We start from the raw sequence: 15935 nt of genomic DNA, 5'->3' as shown, positions 1-15935 counted from the left end.
ATAATAAATAGCTGTGGTACTTTTACACAATGGAATTCTACTCAGCCATAAAAAAGAAGGAAACCTTACCTTTTGTGGCAGCATGAATGGACCTGGAGAGTGAAATAAACTAGTCAGAGGAAAAAAATACCATATGATTTCACTTATGTGTGGAGTCTAATGAACAAAATAAATAAGTAAACAAAATAGAAACAGACTCAGATACAGAGAGCAGACTGACAGCTGTCAGAGGGGAATGGGGTTGGAGGACTAGGTGAAAAAGATGAAAGAATTAAACAAAAAAAGAAAAAGAAGCAATTCATAGATACAGACAACGGTATGGTGATTATCAGAGGAAAAGGGGGGCGGAGATAGAAGAGGATAAGGAGGGATAAATGGTGATGGAAGGAGACGACTTTGGCTGTTGAACACACAATACAATATACAGATGATGTATTATAGAAATGTCACTTGAAATCTATATAATCTTCTTAACCAATGTCATCCCAAATAAATTCAATTAAAAAAACTGAATGAGCTATCAAGCCACAAAAGACCTGGATGAAACTTACATGCATTTTGGTAAGTCAAAGGAGCCAGTCTGATAAGGGTATATGCCTTATGACTTCAATTATCTAATATTCTAGAAAAGGCAAAAAAATAGAGACAGTAGAAAGATCAGTGGTTGCCAGGGAGGGTTGAATAGGTGAAATACAGAAGATTATTTTTTAGGGCAGTGAGATTATTTTGTATAGAACTATAATGCAACTATTTTCAACCTTTTTTTATCTCATGGCACACATAAACTGATTATTAAAATTCTGTGACATACCAAAAAAAATGTTTTTGCCAATCTGACAAAATATAGTTATAATTTTCATTGATTAACTACTACTAATAATAACAATAATAATTACCTACCCTTTTTGCTCCAAAGTGACTTTTTTAAAAACCAGGTGCCTATACTTGTATATAAGGGTTTCTGGTACCAAGAACTAAGCAATCAGACACAACCTTATTATGTGATGTGACCAATAAGATGCAACTCTATTATATGAACTATCTATTTATGGTTCTAGACAGAGCATTCACACTGGAGGGCTACTGTTGTCATTTTTTTTAACTTGATAACTAAGGAAAAAGAAGTCAGTGTCCCTGACTAAATAATCAGATATTACATGTTTTAAAAATTCTTGCAGCACAAAAGTTGAAAGTCACTGCTATAACGCATTTGTCAAAACCCTTCGAACTTTACAGCACAAAGAGTGAACCTTAATATATGTAAGTTTTAAAAAATAATTTAGGAGGTCAAGGGATCCCAAGAAAGAATGCAGAATGTGACTAAATGTAACTGCATTATAAATGTATGAAATCGCTTTACTAAAGGGAGTGAGGATCGGGGAGTGCTGGCCTAAATAACTTCGGAAATGAGTGGAGTCTCTAAGACTAAAAGCAAAAGGAACTGCACATAAGCACTGTGCTCTATTTCATAACGTAATTTCCCATGGAGATATGGGTTAATTATCCTGAGACTCCTATGTATGTATACTGGAATTAAACAATTAAGCAAACAGATGACAGATGGTAGGAGCCAAGTTTCTCATTGTTAGAGAGTTTACAGAGAAGTATAGAGAGGTGGCTACAATGATCCATGTAGTAATAGACATCTAGTAATAGCTATACATCAGTATGAACTCATGTTTAACTTAATACACAGATGCTTACATATAGAAATATCTATAAACTAGAGGCCCAGTGCACAAAATTCATGCAGTCGGTGGGGGTCTCTCAGCCCAGCCTGCCCTCGCCAGCCATGAACCTGGCTTCTGGCAAAGTGGAGCTCTTCCTGTGGGAGCGCACTGACCACCAGGGGGCAGCTCCTGCGTTGAGCGTCTGCCCTCGATCATTCCATCATTGGGCCAAAACCAGCTCTCCGACATCCCCTGAGGGGTCCCAGATTGCGAGAGGGCACAGGCCAGGCTGAGGGACCCCATTGGTGCACAATCAGGGCTGGGGAGGGACCGCGAGAGGGCTCCAGGGCGTGTCCTGCCCATCTCTCTCAGTCCCGATCAGCCAGACCCCAGCAGCAAGCTAACCTATGGGTCGGAGCGACTGCCCCCCTGGTGGTCAGTGCACATGATTCCAAGCAGTTGAGAGGCCTTAGCATATTACGCTTTGATTGGTTGAACAGCCAACTGGATGACCGGACACTTAGCATATTAGGTTTTTATTATATAGGATATGTATACATACATGTGTAAGTATACACAAATATATTTACTTGCTCTTCCAGCCAAGAGGGTCTAAAAGCAATGGCAATCCAATAGCAACAAACACACCCAGTGCCCAGATTTTTGTTTCAATAAAAGGAACTAGGGCTCCTTGGAGAAATGACTGGGGAAGCAAATATACAACATGAGCCTAGAGTGTCTTATATTGCCAGAAAGTAAGAAAATGCTTTAAATTTTTTTACTTAAAATATGATGGACAGGAATGTGCCAAAGAAACACAGGAATCAAGTAAGAGAGCTCCCAGCCCAGCTCAATGGTTGAGCATCAACCTATGAACCAGGAGGTTACTGTACAGGTCCCAGTCAGGGCACATGCCCAGGTTTCGGGCTCAATCCCCATTGTGGGGAGTGCAGGAGGCAACCGATCAATGATTCTCTCATCATTGATGTTTCTATCTCTCTTTCCCTCTCCCTTCCTCTCTGAAATCAATAAAAATATATTTTTTATTGCTTCCAAAAGGCCAAAGCTAGAACAATTTGAGAACAAAATAAAGTATATCTGATTATAATCTAAAGTATAAAATAAATATCCATTTGTTCATACTAATAGAAATGGTTGGATAAATAAACAAACGAGGGAGACAAACCTCCCATGCAGAATTCCAAATAATTTAGATACTTCTCCACTCCTAAAATGTGGGCTGTGCATAGTGACTTCCTTCCAAAGAATACAATATGGCATGGAGGAAAGAAAAACAACTTTACAGTGGAGAAACCTGGCAAACTACCTTAGGTGATCCAAGTCAACATCAACAGTGACAAGTCATTTTGATAGTATGTGTCTGGTAATAGTACCCTTCACATGACGTGATAAGTGGCAGTTACTTCCATGGTCTTCCTCCCCAAAACCCATAACTTCACTCCAATCATGAGAAAAAAACACACAAAACAAGAGAGGCATTCCATAAAATACTCGACCAGTACTCCTCAAAACTGTCAAGATTATAAAAAACAAGGAAATTCTGAGAAACAGTGAGAGGAGCCTGAGGAACTATAACATTAAATGTAATGTAGTATCCTGGATGGGATCCTGGAACAGAAAAAGAACTTTAAGCAAAAAATGAAGAAAATCTGCATAAAACATGGACTTTAGTTTAAAATAATGTATCAATATTGGTTCATAATTCTAACAAAATATCATATTAATACAAGATGTTAATAACAAGGGAACTGGATTGGGGTACATGGAAACTCTCATAGTATCTGTACAAATTTTCTGTAAATCTCAAACTTCTAGAAATTAAGCTTTTTTTAAAATTTACAAGGTCAATTTTTAAAAAATATGTTTTTATTGATTTCAGAGAAGAAGGGAGAGAGAAACATCAATGATGAGAGAGAATCATTGTTTGGCTGCCTCCTGAATGCCCCCTACTGGGGATTGGGCCCGCAACCCGGGTATGGGCCCTTGACCGGAATCGAACCTGGGACCCTTTGGTCTGCAGGCCGGTGCTCTATCCACTGAGCCAAACCAGCTAGGGCGAGAGAGAATTCTTGATTGGCTGCCTCCTGATGCCCCCGACTGGGGATTGAACTTGCACCAAAGCATATGCCCTTGACCAGAATGGAATCCAGGACCCTTCAGTCCGAAGGCCAATGCTCTATCCACTGAGCCAAACCAGCCAGGGCAATTAAGCTTATTTTTTTTAAAATAACACTTTAAAAACTATCTCTAAGCCATCTGGATGTTAAAATAAAACGTTAACATACATCAGAATAACCTAGAGAATTTGTTGAAGCATATGGTCAGGCTTCACCTCCAGAGTTTCTGGTGTAGGAGGTCTAGAGTGGGACTAGAAAATGTTCATTTCTAATAAAGAACCAGGTGCAGCTGCTGCTTCTGTTCCAGGGATCACACCTGAAGAACCACTGGTGTAAATTCAAGGATTAAAACTATGAGGAACTCCCATCCTATCCAGCAGGTGGAGGCATTTGGGGAGCACTCCTTGGAAATTTTTCAGGGACCCTTCCAGAGCCCAGGGGAAGCCCCATTTTCTACTCTACCTTCCACCCCATTATCTACTCTACCTTCCACCCCTCCTGCTTCATCCTAAGGCTCAATGGCTTAGCAGTACACTGGTGAGGTAGAAATGCTTCAGACCAAGTCAGCAAGGTATCCAAGAACTTCCAATGTAGTGAGGGACTCTGAGAGTAAACAATTGCTAAACAAAATGAGAAATAGGGATAAATGCTTGAGGAACAAAGCAGGATTGGAAGTGGCTTGAATGTGGAGAATTTGAAGTGTCAAGCAAGGGTCAGGAGATAAGGAATGATTTGAATGATTTGGAGGTCACCAAAAGAAGGTGGCAAGGATATTCTAATCTGGCTGTGGAGCAGGACACACTAGGGCACAGGGGTCTAACAGCTCTTGACTTTTCAGGAAATCTGTAAACTGAACACCAGGTGCAAGTCCAACAACAGTTCCACTCAGGTATGTGCAATAGAGAATTATCATTCCCGTTTTACAAAAACAAACAAACAAACAAAACTCTGAAATGTTAGAAATGTTAAGCAATTTGCCCAAGGCCATCCAACTAGTAAGCAAGAAGAACCAAACTGGAATTTAGAAGGCTCGCTCAGTCTAAGTCTGGTGATGGCCTCGCACACAGCTGTGCCCCAGGGACAGGTCTTGTCCTCCGGCCTTTTCCCAGCTAGTTTCCCCCCTCATCTCTTCCCTGCTAGCTTCCCTAGTCTCTTCTCTCAGAACTTTTTCCGTGACTCATGAGCAAGGGCAGGAGGCCAAAATCTCAGGATCTCTCCCACCACTTGCTGGCACTGTGTAACCTAAGCCCAGAGATCTCTGCTTTGGCATGTCCGGCTTTCTCCAGGTTGCTGAGGGCAAAAAAGCCTAGCCATGAGACTACGCTCCCTCGGCCTCCATCAGGCGCCCCCTCCCTCCGCGCCGGTAGCCACACCCCGGAGCTAGAACCCACGAGTTCCATCTTGTAGGTGAGTCTCAGATGCCCCGAGGACACAGCCTTAGCTTCCAGGCTGTGCTGGCACCAGCACCCATCAGGGCGTGGATCTACAGTCGGGCAATTCCTCTGGGCCCAGACCCGGGAATCAAGGGAAGAGGGGCAGCCCCGAACACCCCAAAGCTGGACTGCGGCCTCGCGCTCCGTCTCTGCGCCCGTCCAGTAACCCGCGGTCCAACCTCTCCTCCCCACCAGAGATTAAACCTCGGCTCCGCAGACTCCCCTCCGAGACCCGAGGCCCTGACCCCGGCCCTGCCACCGGCCCTGGCACCGGCCCTGGCACCGGCCCTGGGGCAGAACCGGGAGAGTTAATCCCAACTGCCTCCCCGCCGTCCCGGGGGTCAGGTCGCCGGGAGCGCCTCCCATTGGCCGCGGAGCCGGCACGGCGCTGATTGGCTGAGGCTCTCCCGGGCTCCCCATTGGACGTGGCGCGCCGTGACTGGAGGTGGCGGTCCCGCCTCTGCAGGTTACCGGGCGAAGCCGCTGCGACTCCCGCAGCTCCCGGGGGACGCTCAGCCCTGGCCTGAGTCCCGACTTACTTCCTCGATCCAGATCTCGTGGCTATCCCGGGGACGTCAGCGGATCTTCTCCCGGATCCTTTTCCTCCATAACCTGCTGGGGTTATTTTTTTTCCTCCCCGGCTTCCAGTTCCCAGCCCCGCGTTTCCCTTCCCTACTCCCGGGCCCCCAGCAACCTGCCATTCTCGGCATCCCACCTGCCATCCTCCTGGCTTCTGCCCCTTCTTGATCTCAACTCCTTTGACCAACAGAGCCCTATCATTACCTTCTCGCCAAACTCTCCTAAACTCCTCTTTCTTCTCTCTTTGCCAGCTCCTGACTTCCAAATTCCAGCTAACTTTTGACCTGACATTTGACCCTGACACTTGACTCCAGAACGCTACATTCCTACCTCCTGCAGCCTGTTGAAACTGAGGTCTTTCCTGATTTCTGACCCCGTTTCTGAAGCTCGTTTTGACTTTCTTACTCCTGGGCCAGTTCTTGCTACCACTACCCCACCATGGACTTCTTGATGAGTGGCCTGGCAGCCTGTGGGGCCTGTTTGTTCACCAACCCCCTGGAGGTGGTGAAGACGAGGATGCAGTTACAGGGAGAACTACAGGCTCCCGGCACCTACCAGCGGCACTACCGAAACGTCTTCCATGCCTTCATCACCATCGGCAAGGTGGACGGCCTGGCTGCCCTGCAGAAGGGCCTGGCCCCTGCCCTCCTATACCAGTTCCTGATGAATGGCATCCGGCTGGGCACCTATGGGCTGGCTGAGGCTAAGGGCTACCTGCACACAGCTGAAGGCACCCACAGTCCTATCCGAAGCGCAGCAGCTGGGGCGTTGGCTGGGGTCCTGGGAGCCTACTTGGGGAGTCCTATCTACATGGTGAGAAGAAGGGTCTTGCCTGGGGCCTTCAAGGCAGACATTTGGTGTAGGGTGGGGACCTGGGTCTTCCTTCATAATCTGATACTGAGGTTGGAAGTGGACTTGTGTAAGGGAGGGTGAGGAACTTGAGTAACATACTTCAGTAAGTGTAAGGACCAGGGGAAGTCCTGGATATCACAGAATTACAATCTCACGTTCGGCCCCTTCAAGTCATCTCGTATAGGTGAAGGGTCTGTAGCCTGAGGCCCAGAGAAGGGAAGTGGCCAGCTCAAGGTCACACAGCTGCTTATTGCTAGGACTAGGCCCTGCTTTGTGCTCCTCCTGAAAGACTGAGAGGGAGGGTATGAGATTCAGGACAGTAGCCTCTCCAAAGTAAGCTGAGCACATGCCCCCATGAGGCTTTGGGGTCAGAGAGCAAGTTTTGTTCATGATCTCCCAACCTACCCCAGAGTCTGATGGGGAAGCCTGATCGTGCTGGTAGCTGGAGATCCCATTTGGGAATAGGAGCTGGCATGAGAGACTAGACACCCGGGTCTTGCCCAAGATGAATAATCTTAGGAAATGTTGCCATTCTTCAACCTCTCCATTCCCCCACCCCTGACCCACAAGGGAAGGAGGAAGTAGAGGGGGTGGAGTGTCTGTGGTGCTAGGAGATCCACCATCCCCAGGGGACTGGAGCCAAGAGACAGAATCTCATGACCAATTTGTTAAAGGGGAACAACAATAATTATCAGGTCAAAAGGATATTCATTGTTGAACACCCTAGAGGAAGTGTGAGGGGTTCAGGCACTTGGGTCTCGGAGGTGAAAGAATGGTCACTGGGCCATAGGTTGTGATACTCTCTCGTCCCCAGGTGAAGACACACCTACAAGCACAGGCAGCCTCAGAAATTGCTGTAGGGCACCAGTATAAGCATCAGGTAAGATGTTCCCAACCCCAAGGGAGTCTCTGCCATTCTCTCCCATTGGCCCCCAGCTTTCTGTCTGCACCCAACAACTCCAATCCAGCCAAGGCTCTGCTCAGCCAATCAATTCAGCCTCACTCTGCCCCTGAAGTCCACCAGGCCCTCTTTCCCACACGTTCCCCAGTTCCTCTAGTCCTCTGCACCTGTTTCTCCTGCCCTGTTCTCCTGGTCTGCTAATGTCCTCACTCCCGTACTCCCTAGTCTGGGATGGCAAGGGAGGGAACAACGAGGTGGTAAACAACTGAAGGGCCACATTCTGGTGTTAAGCTCACACACAACTGGTTGCCCGGACATCGATGCCTGTTAAGGACCCATCCTTAGCAGTGTTAGGAGATGGCAGCCCCTGATGCCAGGGTGACTAAACCCCACCTCATGGTCTTCCCCTACCAGGGCATGTTTCAGGCGCTAGCCAGGATTGGCCAGAAACATGGTCTGGTGGGGTTGTGGCGTGGGGCCGTGGGCGGCCTACCCCGAGTTATCGTCGGTTCCTCCACCCAGCTGTGCACCTTCTCATCCACCAAGGACCTTATGACCCAGTGGGAGGTACTGCCCGGGAAATGGGTGGGGCCGCCCTGGGAAATGTGGGCAGGGGGGAGTACAAACTGAACTGAGTCCTAGAGGGGTGAGGAAGTGGCAGGATGGCTTGGGGGTCAGCTGCTACACCAAGCATGTCAAACTCAAAGGCTAACACGGGCCAAATAAACAAGATTTAAGTTTATGTGGGCCACAAAAAAACAAAAGCTTCAATTTTCATAGAAACGTAGGTTTATTTCGATAGAGACATGCTGAATACAAAGGGCTGAAATAAATGAGTAATTGTTAGCATAAAATAATAGAACATTTTAATAAAAATTAGTATTTTTTCTTGAACGTTAACTTACCAGACACTGAATAACTGCACAAATTAATAAGCGTAACTCAAATTAACCTATTTTTCTTGTTTTCCGAAAGCGAAATATGTCCCGTTGCGCACACCAAACAAGTCAGTCCAAGACTAATGACGTGGCAATTGGCTGCTAAAATATTCGCTGCCAGTATTAGTGGAGAGAAATGGTGCGCCGCGCATAAGGGAGATGAATGCAACACGATGATAGTAATCAGTCATTAGCGAATGTTGTTCGTTATTAATAATTATGTATACCAGGATATTGTAAAAAATAAGTTACAATTTTTTTATTAAAACGTTTCTTACATACCATTATATTGGCTGGGCCACAAAAATATTCATTGTGGGCCACGAGTTTGACATTCTTGTGCTACACCCTTCCCACTGCTCTTGTCACTCCCTCTCAGAAGGTGTACCTGAGCCTTCAGTGTTATCACACTGTATTAACTGATAGAGTGGAAGCTCCCAGAGTTACCAGCTCTACTGTATTCCCAGAGCAGGGCCTGTCCTTTCCTAGGAGTTGAATGATTGACTAACGGAGCTCTTCCTCCCTCCCTTTAGATATTTCCTCCCCAGAGCTGGAAGGTGGCTCTGGCAGCTGCCATGGTGAGTGGCGTTGCGGTGGTCCTGGCCATGACACCCTTTGATGTGGTTAGCACAAGGCTCTACAACCAGCCCACAGACACTCAGGGCAAGGTAAGGGAGTGCTCTGTGGTTCAGGCAGGCAGGGAAAACGAGGGGGGAGGAGCAGATTGCAGATGCAAGTGGGACAGGCTAAAAGGTAGCCTGCAGGGGTGAGACCCCTGATGGGCTCTGACAAACTCCTTCCCTATTCTCTCCCTCCTTCTCCAACCTGCTCTCAGGGCCTCATGTACCGAGGGGTGCTGGACGCTCTGCTGCAGACGGCTCGGACAGAGGGCATTTTTGGCATGTACAAGGGTATAGGAGCCTCCTACTTCCGCCTCGGCCCTCACACCATCCTCTCCCTCTTCTTCTGGGACCAGCTTCGCTCCCTCTACTACACGTACACCAAATAACAGCCACTCTCCCACACTCCACCAAGTTGGCACTCCTTGGACACTTCTGCCTCCATTACTATGTCCTGGTGACTTCTTACCAGGTGACCTCTCACCCATCAGAGGGGGACAGCCAATCCCACTCCCTATCTGTTTTCTCAGGGTTGAATCACTACAAGAGATAGTTTCCCTCCCCTCCTGGGTATCACTTTAAACTCTCTCTACCCGCTCCCCAGTACATTTCACTCATTTCACTCCAAAGTATATGCCCCCGCTTTCTTCACTGCCAGTCTTGGGTCCCTTCTGATCACATGTACAACTTTAAAATCCCCCTCCAAGACCAAAGGGAATTGGGGGGACCCAGGTGTCCTGTTAGATTCAAAGGCACAGAGATTATATTGGTTATAAAGCAAGTTTATTTCTGCAGAGAGGTGTCTTATGTTTATACACAGGGAAGGAATTTGGGGAATATATCCAACCCTTTGTTCCCCTTGCAGAATGGGGTCCCCAAGTCTTCAGCAGCATCGTGTAGCATTTCAGCATCTTTACTGGGGACCAAAGATGTTGGGATCATGAAGAGTCAGACTGGTCACCAGCTGTTCAAAGTCACCCAGGCTCCAGGGTGGAAGTGACAGATTTTCAGGGTCAAGAGATAACCTATTGTCAGGGCTTGGGAGTGGGGGAACAGATGGGAAGAGAACATCATCCAGGCCTCATGTTTGGAAGTTACCCTTTCCTGTTCCTTGGACGACCTGGGTATCTGTGACCCCAAACCTCTGGCCCACTCCCACTTCCTTGGAGGACCCCACCAGCCTGCTTCCCTGCTCTGCCTCTCCCAGCCGATTCTCCTGGGGACCCCACCCTTGAGCCACGTGCCCTTTCTGTCCTCCTTACGGGGGCTGATTGAAGGTGAGCAGGAGATCAGTCTGGTACTGAGTCAGCCTCAGCAAGGCCTGGTGCAGTGTCACGTCCTTTGCCACCTAAAAGGATCAGTGTCAGGATGTTCTGGGGCCACCCTCTTCACCCCTCCAGGCCATCTCACAGCCACCGGCCCTTACCTGCTGGTTCTCTTTAGCTACCTGCTGCTTGCCTGAGAGGACCCAGGCTTCTTCACAGCAGCCCCTCAGGGCCAGGTTCTCCAAAAGGAGGGGCTGCACAGCCTCCACTTGAACAGACCTAGCCCCCTGCACCCCACCAACGTCCTCAAAGTGGTACCTGGAGTGGGGAGGAGCAGGGTCAGGAAGGGGCATCCCTCACCGTTGCCCCACAAGCATCTTTAAGTCTGGGCTTCGCTCACTTTGGGTGATACTTGCTGCCCTTGGGGTTCTCATTTGATAAACCATCCAGCACAGGCCCCGCCCACCCCGGGTCCGGCCCTCCCATTGGTCAGCCACGGTCTGCCCCGCTCACCGCGCGGCCTCCTCTCCCCGCACGTGGGCCTGCAGCTCTAGAAGTTCCACGATCAGGCTCTGGTCCGTCACGCGGTGGCAAAAAACTTCTTGGTTGTCCGGGACCGGTCGGAGGTCGCTGGAGAGAGGCGAGGCAGGCACGGGTTGACCCCGGCCCCTCTCCGCAGCCCCACCCGGTCGGCCTCCTTCCGTGTGGGGGCTTTCTCACCTTACGTCAATGGCCCCGGGAGGGAGCGTGGCGGAGAAGGCGCCCCCAAACAGTGGATAGTCTTGCGTGGGCTCCATGGGCCAGGGACTAGAGAGATTTAAAAGAAATCTACACGGGGCCACGTGGCATCACCACCCTGCGTTTCGCCACAGCCCCCGCCCTCACCGGCCTTCCTCGGCTCCGGCCCTTTAAGATGTGGCCCCGCCCTGCGATCGCGCCGGCCAGTGGGCGCCCGCGCCTCCGCCGCGGCCCGCGGGGCCGCTCCCAGAAGCCTGGTCCCGCGGAGGGCGCGGGCGGGCCGCGGGGTCGCCTGGGAGCTGAAGCCGGTTCTGGGTTTGTGACGTCCTGTGGCGGCTAACTCGCGCCCGCCCGTCTCCTCCTCTTAAAGGGGTCGCACGTTCTAAGAATGTCGCTGAGACCCTCCTTAGGGGTCGTTGCTCGTCCAAGTGGCCGGTGTCTGAGTCCGGGGAGACTATTCTCCGTCTCCAATAGGCTTCTGGACAGCGAATGAGCTGCCAGGTCGCTAATTCCCGGATCGGTTGATCGGTTGCAGGGAAGGAAGGGAACAATGGGGCCAGGTGTGGGGCCGGGTTAGGATTCAGGCCTCACTCCTTCCTGAAAGCGAGCCCCAACCCGGAGATTATATAGCTAATCCTTCTCAAATCTTCGCCTGGGGAACGCGGTGAGGGAGTGGGGAGGAGGGCCCATACCGCCCCCCACACACCTGGACCAAAACACAGATTAAACCCCCTGTTGTTTTCCTTGCTCAGATTTTTAGTGTACTTAAATTTCTGCTCAGTTCTATCCTCCCAGCTAATCTCCCCATTCATCTTTGATTCCCAGCACCTGGCAGAGTGTTTAGAGCATAACAGTCCCATTATGCACTGAGTGATTAAATACATGGTTCTGGAACCCAGGGGACCACTCCGGCCCTCAGCCAAGAACTGAGCGAGAGGATCCTCATCCTAAGGCCATCCCACCCACGGGATTCCAAGTACTGACCATACCTCTGGACCCTAATAATTTTGTAACACCTTACTTTGCCAGGCCCTGTGTGAAGGGCTGGAGACACAAAGGCAGTTAGGACACAACCTCTGCCTCACCAGAGGTATACAGGGAACTGTGGAGGAGTACACTTGGAGTCTTACAGGTTGACTCAGAAATCAGGGTAGCCTAGTGTGGAGAGCGGCTACAGCATTTGGACAGGTTCAAGCCTGGGACTAATGAGAGGGCCCGATCCTCTCATGGCAAAGCCATGTGCAAGCCCTCCCAGCACAATTATAGCCAAAGGCTATAGTTGTAAGCTTGACCTTATGGTCCATACCTGTGGTCCCACGTGGCTAAGTGATAAGGGCTACGGGAGGTGCAGCAAGTAAACAAAGCTTGATCAGGTGCTTGTAATTGAGTAGATTCGAAACCTGCAAGAACTAGTAACCACGCCCTTACTTTGCCTCATGGAATCTGGCTATAAAATAAAGACTCGCCTTACAGGCCGTGGCGCTGTCTCTCCATCAGAGAAGCAGCGTCCCACCGAGACCCAGCTTTATTCTCTTGTCTGTCTTTTCTAAATCCTTCACCGCCCCCTCTCAGGTTCACCCATGGCGGTGCTGGCTCGGCACAGCCTAGCGGTACTTTAGCCAGGGAAACATCAGGAGCAAAGACTTAGAGATGAAAGGGGAAGTCCAAGTACAGACATGAGAATGGTTAGGGATGCTCTTCCAGATGGTAAGAAGCAGACCTCCATGAAGTGATGGAGGTGAAGGGCCAGACCTCCTCTGAGAGAGTGGGGTTGAAGGCCACACTAACTTAGCAAATTCCCACTCTTAACTTCTCTCTCTCTCACCCTTCACCTCTTTCTTTGTGTCTGTCCCTTCTTCTGGACCTCCCAAGTGCTTTTCTTCCATGCATCCCCTTAGCAGTTTGGTGAATCCCGTGGACCACTACTGGGAGAAATGTTTTTAAATTCATAAAATAAAAAATGTAGAAGTACAAAGGAATGAAAATATTTAAATACAATTATCAAAATTAAAACCCCAGATTTTTTATATAGTAAAAAATGTGCTCTTTTGTTATTACATTAACAAGATCTGGCAGTGGGTCTAATAAGTGTAATGCAAGCCAGTGATGCACATAAATCATAGTTCAGATGATCTCTCACCTGAGAGAGACTATCTGATCACTGTTGTGACAATCTCTGTTACTGTGCTTTGTTATCTACAGCCACCATGTAAGGAAATGCTAAATTTCAGTTAAGAGGTCGTTGAAAATAAACGTAGTTTTTTTCCATCCAAGTTGATTGTCTGGAGCTTAGGAAACCCAGCTATGAACTTTGTGCCCCAACCATGCACTAGGCTCTCGTAGTGGGGGAGGGGGGAGAGATACAAAAACATGTGAAACATGGGACCTCTTTCTGAACCTCCAGCCTGAAGGGAGCAAGGGCACATGGCTCACATTCTGAAATTTGATAGACATTCGTACCCCTCACTTTACATCTGAGTAAACTGCCTCAGAGAGATGCCAGGGGTCCTGTGGCAGTTAGTGATAGCCACAGGAGGTTTCTAGGAAAGAACCTGATATCATGAAGACAGTGTTTGAGGGGGACAAACACGTTCTAAGTGTGTCCTCTGATTTGGGATGATTCTATAGCTGTCACCCACAGCCATCCTCCTCCAGCCATCCTCCTCCCCCTCATACTCTATATGCAAGGCGCTTTGAACTTCCATCAGCCTCTTGATTGATTCAACCCCTTTCATGCCGCTGGGCTTTTGCACATGTGTCCTCTGCCTAGAACTTACTTTCCCCCTTTCCTGGCTAGCTGCTCCTGAGGGTTCCTGTGGCTCTTGGCCTTTCTGTTCCCACTGCAGGCACTGTATTATAACGCTAATACTCAGGAAATTCTAAGCATCAGGAGGGCAGGGACCATATCTGTCTTTATGTATTGAGTGGATGTTGCTTAAGAGACAGGAGGTTATTTACTAGTTAACACCAGTTAAGGAACAGAATAGAGAGCCAGAAATAAACCCACCCATACCTTAATGGTCAAATAACATTTGACAAAGGAGGCAATAACATACAATGGGGTAAAGATAGTCTAGTAAACAAATGGTGTTGGGAAAATTGGACAGATATGTGCAAAAAAAAAAATGAAACTAGGCCACCTTCTGACACCATATACAGAAATAAACTCAAAATGGACTAAAGACTTAAATGCTAGACTCTAAACCAGAAAACATAGGCAGTAAAATCTCGGACATTCATTGTAACAACATTTTTTTCTGATACATCTCCTCAGGCAAGGGAAACAAAAGAAAAAATAAATGAGACTACATCAAATTAAAAAGTTTTTGCAAAAAAATATATAAAAAATAGTTTTTTCATAACAAAGGAAACCATCAACAAAATGAAGACAACCCACTGAATGGGAGAACATATTCACAATGATACATCTGATAAGGGGTTAGTATTCAAAATGTATAAGGAACTTATAAAACTCAACACCATGCTCTGGCCGGTTTGGCTCAATGGATAGAGCACTGGCCCTGTCAACCAAAGGGTCCTGAGTTCAATTCCAGTCAAGGGCATACGTAAAACTTAAACACTAAAAAAAAAACCCTACACAATTTTAAAAATGGGCAAAGGGCCCCAGACTGGAGTGGCTCAGAGGTCACAGTTCTATTGCTGCTCAGGGCACATGCCCAGATTGAGAGCTCAATCCCCAGTGTGAGGTGTGCAGGAAGCAGTCAGTCAATGATTCTCTCTCATCATTGATGTTTCTATCTCTCTCCCTCTCCCTTCCTCTCTGAAATCAATAACAAAAAATATTTTAGCCCTATTCAGTTTGGCTCAGTGGATAGAGCGTCGGCCTATCCACTGAGCCAAACTGAATAGGGCTAAAATATTGAAAGGTCCCAGGTTCGATTCCAGTCAAGGGAACATGCCCAGATTGTGGGCTGGATCCCCAGTGGGGGGCTTGCAGGAGGCAGCTGATCAATGATTCTCTCCCATCATTGATGTTTCTATCTCTCCCTCTTCCTTCCTCTCTGAAATCAAAAATATGTTTTTAAAAATATTTTTTAAAAAGCAATCAATGAATACATATATAAGTGGAACAACAAATCAGTTCTCTCTCTCTCTCTCAAAAAAATCAATAAATAAAAATAAAAGTTAAGAAATGTTGTACAATAAAGAACTTGAGCCCTGACCGGTTTGGCTCAGTGGATAGAGCGTCGGCCTGCGGACTGAAGGGTCCCAGGTTCGATTCCAGTCAAGGGCATGTACCTTGGTTGCGGGCACATCCCCAGTGGGGAGTGTGCAGGAGGCAGCTGATCGATGTTTCTCTCTCATCGATGTTTCTAACTCTCTATCCCTCTCTCTCTTCCTCTCTGTAAAACATCAATAAAAAAATATATATATTTAAAAAAAAATAAATAAAGAACTTGACTGTCTATGGTTCCTAGGAAATTCTAAGGATTCTAAATCCTTAGAATTTCCCTAGCAATATAAGTCCTTTGTTATTCATAATGGGTCCTGATAGTTCATACTAATGAGATGATTAGATAGTTTATGCAAAGGAAAGAATCAGGATGGGGGAGGCCACATCAGAAAAAACAACCATGTGATTAGAAGGTTAGCACTTTGAGCCACTTGTTAACAGACCAATAAAAATTCTGGACACTGAAGCTCAGGGAAACTTCTTGGTTGGTAAACACATTAATGTGCCAGGAGGGTGGTGCACCCTTACTCCCGGGGAAAAGGGCATGGAAGATGTGCTTCGGGGACCCTTCAGACCTTGCCGATGTATATTCTGACAATGGAATGG

General features: G+C 47.8%; 2 protein-coding genes across 4 annotated transcripts; one reads left to right on the top strand and one right to left on the bottom strand.

Annotated features, from left to right (window-relative positions):
- The first annotated feature begins 5070 nt into the window (after positions 1-5070).
- Positions 5071-9806, top strand: SLC25A35 (solute carrier family 25 member 35). 3 transcript variants are annotated; one of them, XM_079798009.1, is made up of 6 exons: positions 5071-5215; positions 6072-6633; positions 7487-7552; positions 7988-8140; positions 9045-9179; positions 9347-9806. In XM_079798009.1, the coding sequence occupies exons 2-6, from the start codon at positions 6259-6261 to the stop codon at positions 9518-9520; spliced, it is 903 nt and encodes a 300-aa protein (XP_079654135.1). In that variant the 5' UTR covers positions 5071-5215; positions 6072-6258; the 3' UTR covers positions 9521-9806. The 3 variants fall into 3 exon arrangements, with proteins under 3 accessions (XP_079654135.1, XP_079654136.1, XP_079654134.1); XM_079798008.1 differs by lacking the exon at positions 5071-5215 and having other exon boundaries at positions 5605-6633; XM_079798010.1 differs by lacking the exons at positions 5071-5215; positions 7988-8140 and having other exon boundaries at positions 5604-6633.
- A 98-nt stretch (positions 9807-9904) lies between these two features.
- RANGRF (RAN guanine nucleotide release factor) lies at positions 9905-13470 on the bottom strand. The gene is made up of 6 exons (XM_079798011.1): positions 11282-13470; positions 11117-11203; positions 10910-11026; positions 10558-10714; positions 10394-10479; positions 9905-10168 (listed from the first exon to the last, which is right to left on the bottom strand). The coding sequence occupies exons 2-6, from the start codon at positions 11191-11193 to the stop codon at positions 10045-10047; spliced, it is 561 nt and encodes a 186-aa protein (XP_079654137.1). The 5' UTR covers positions 11194-11203; positions 11282-13470; the 3' UTR covers positions 9905-10044.
- Between the last annotated feature and the right edge of the window lie 2465 nt (positions 13471-15935).

The sequence above is a fragment of the Cnephaeus nilssonii genome (assembly GCF_951640355.1).
Source record: "Cnephaeus nilssonii genome assembly, chromosome: 19".
Taxonomy (NCBI): Eukaryota; Metazoa; Chordata; class Mammalia; order Chiroptera; family Vespertilionidae; genus Cnephaeus; species Cnephaeus nilssonii.
Note: the sequence above shows the minus strand (reverse complement) of the source record. Positions and strands in the feature narration are given on the sequence as shown.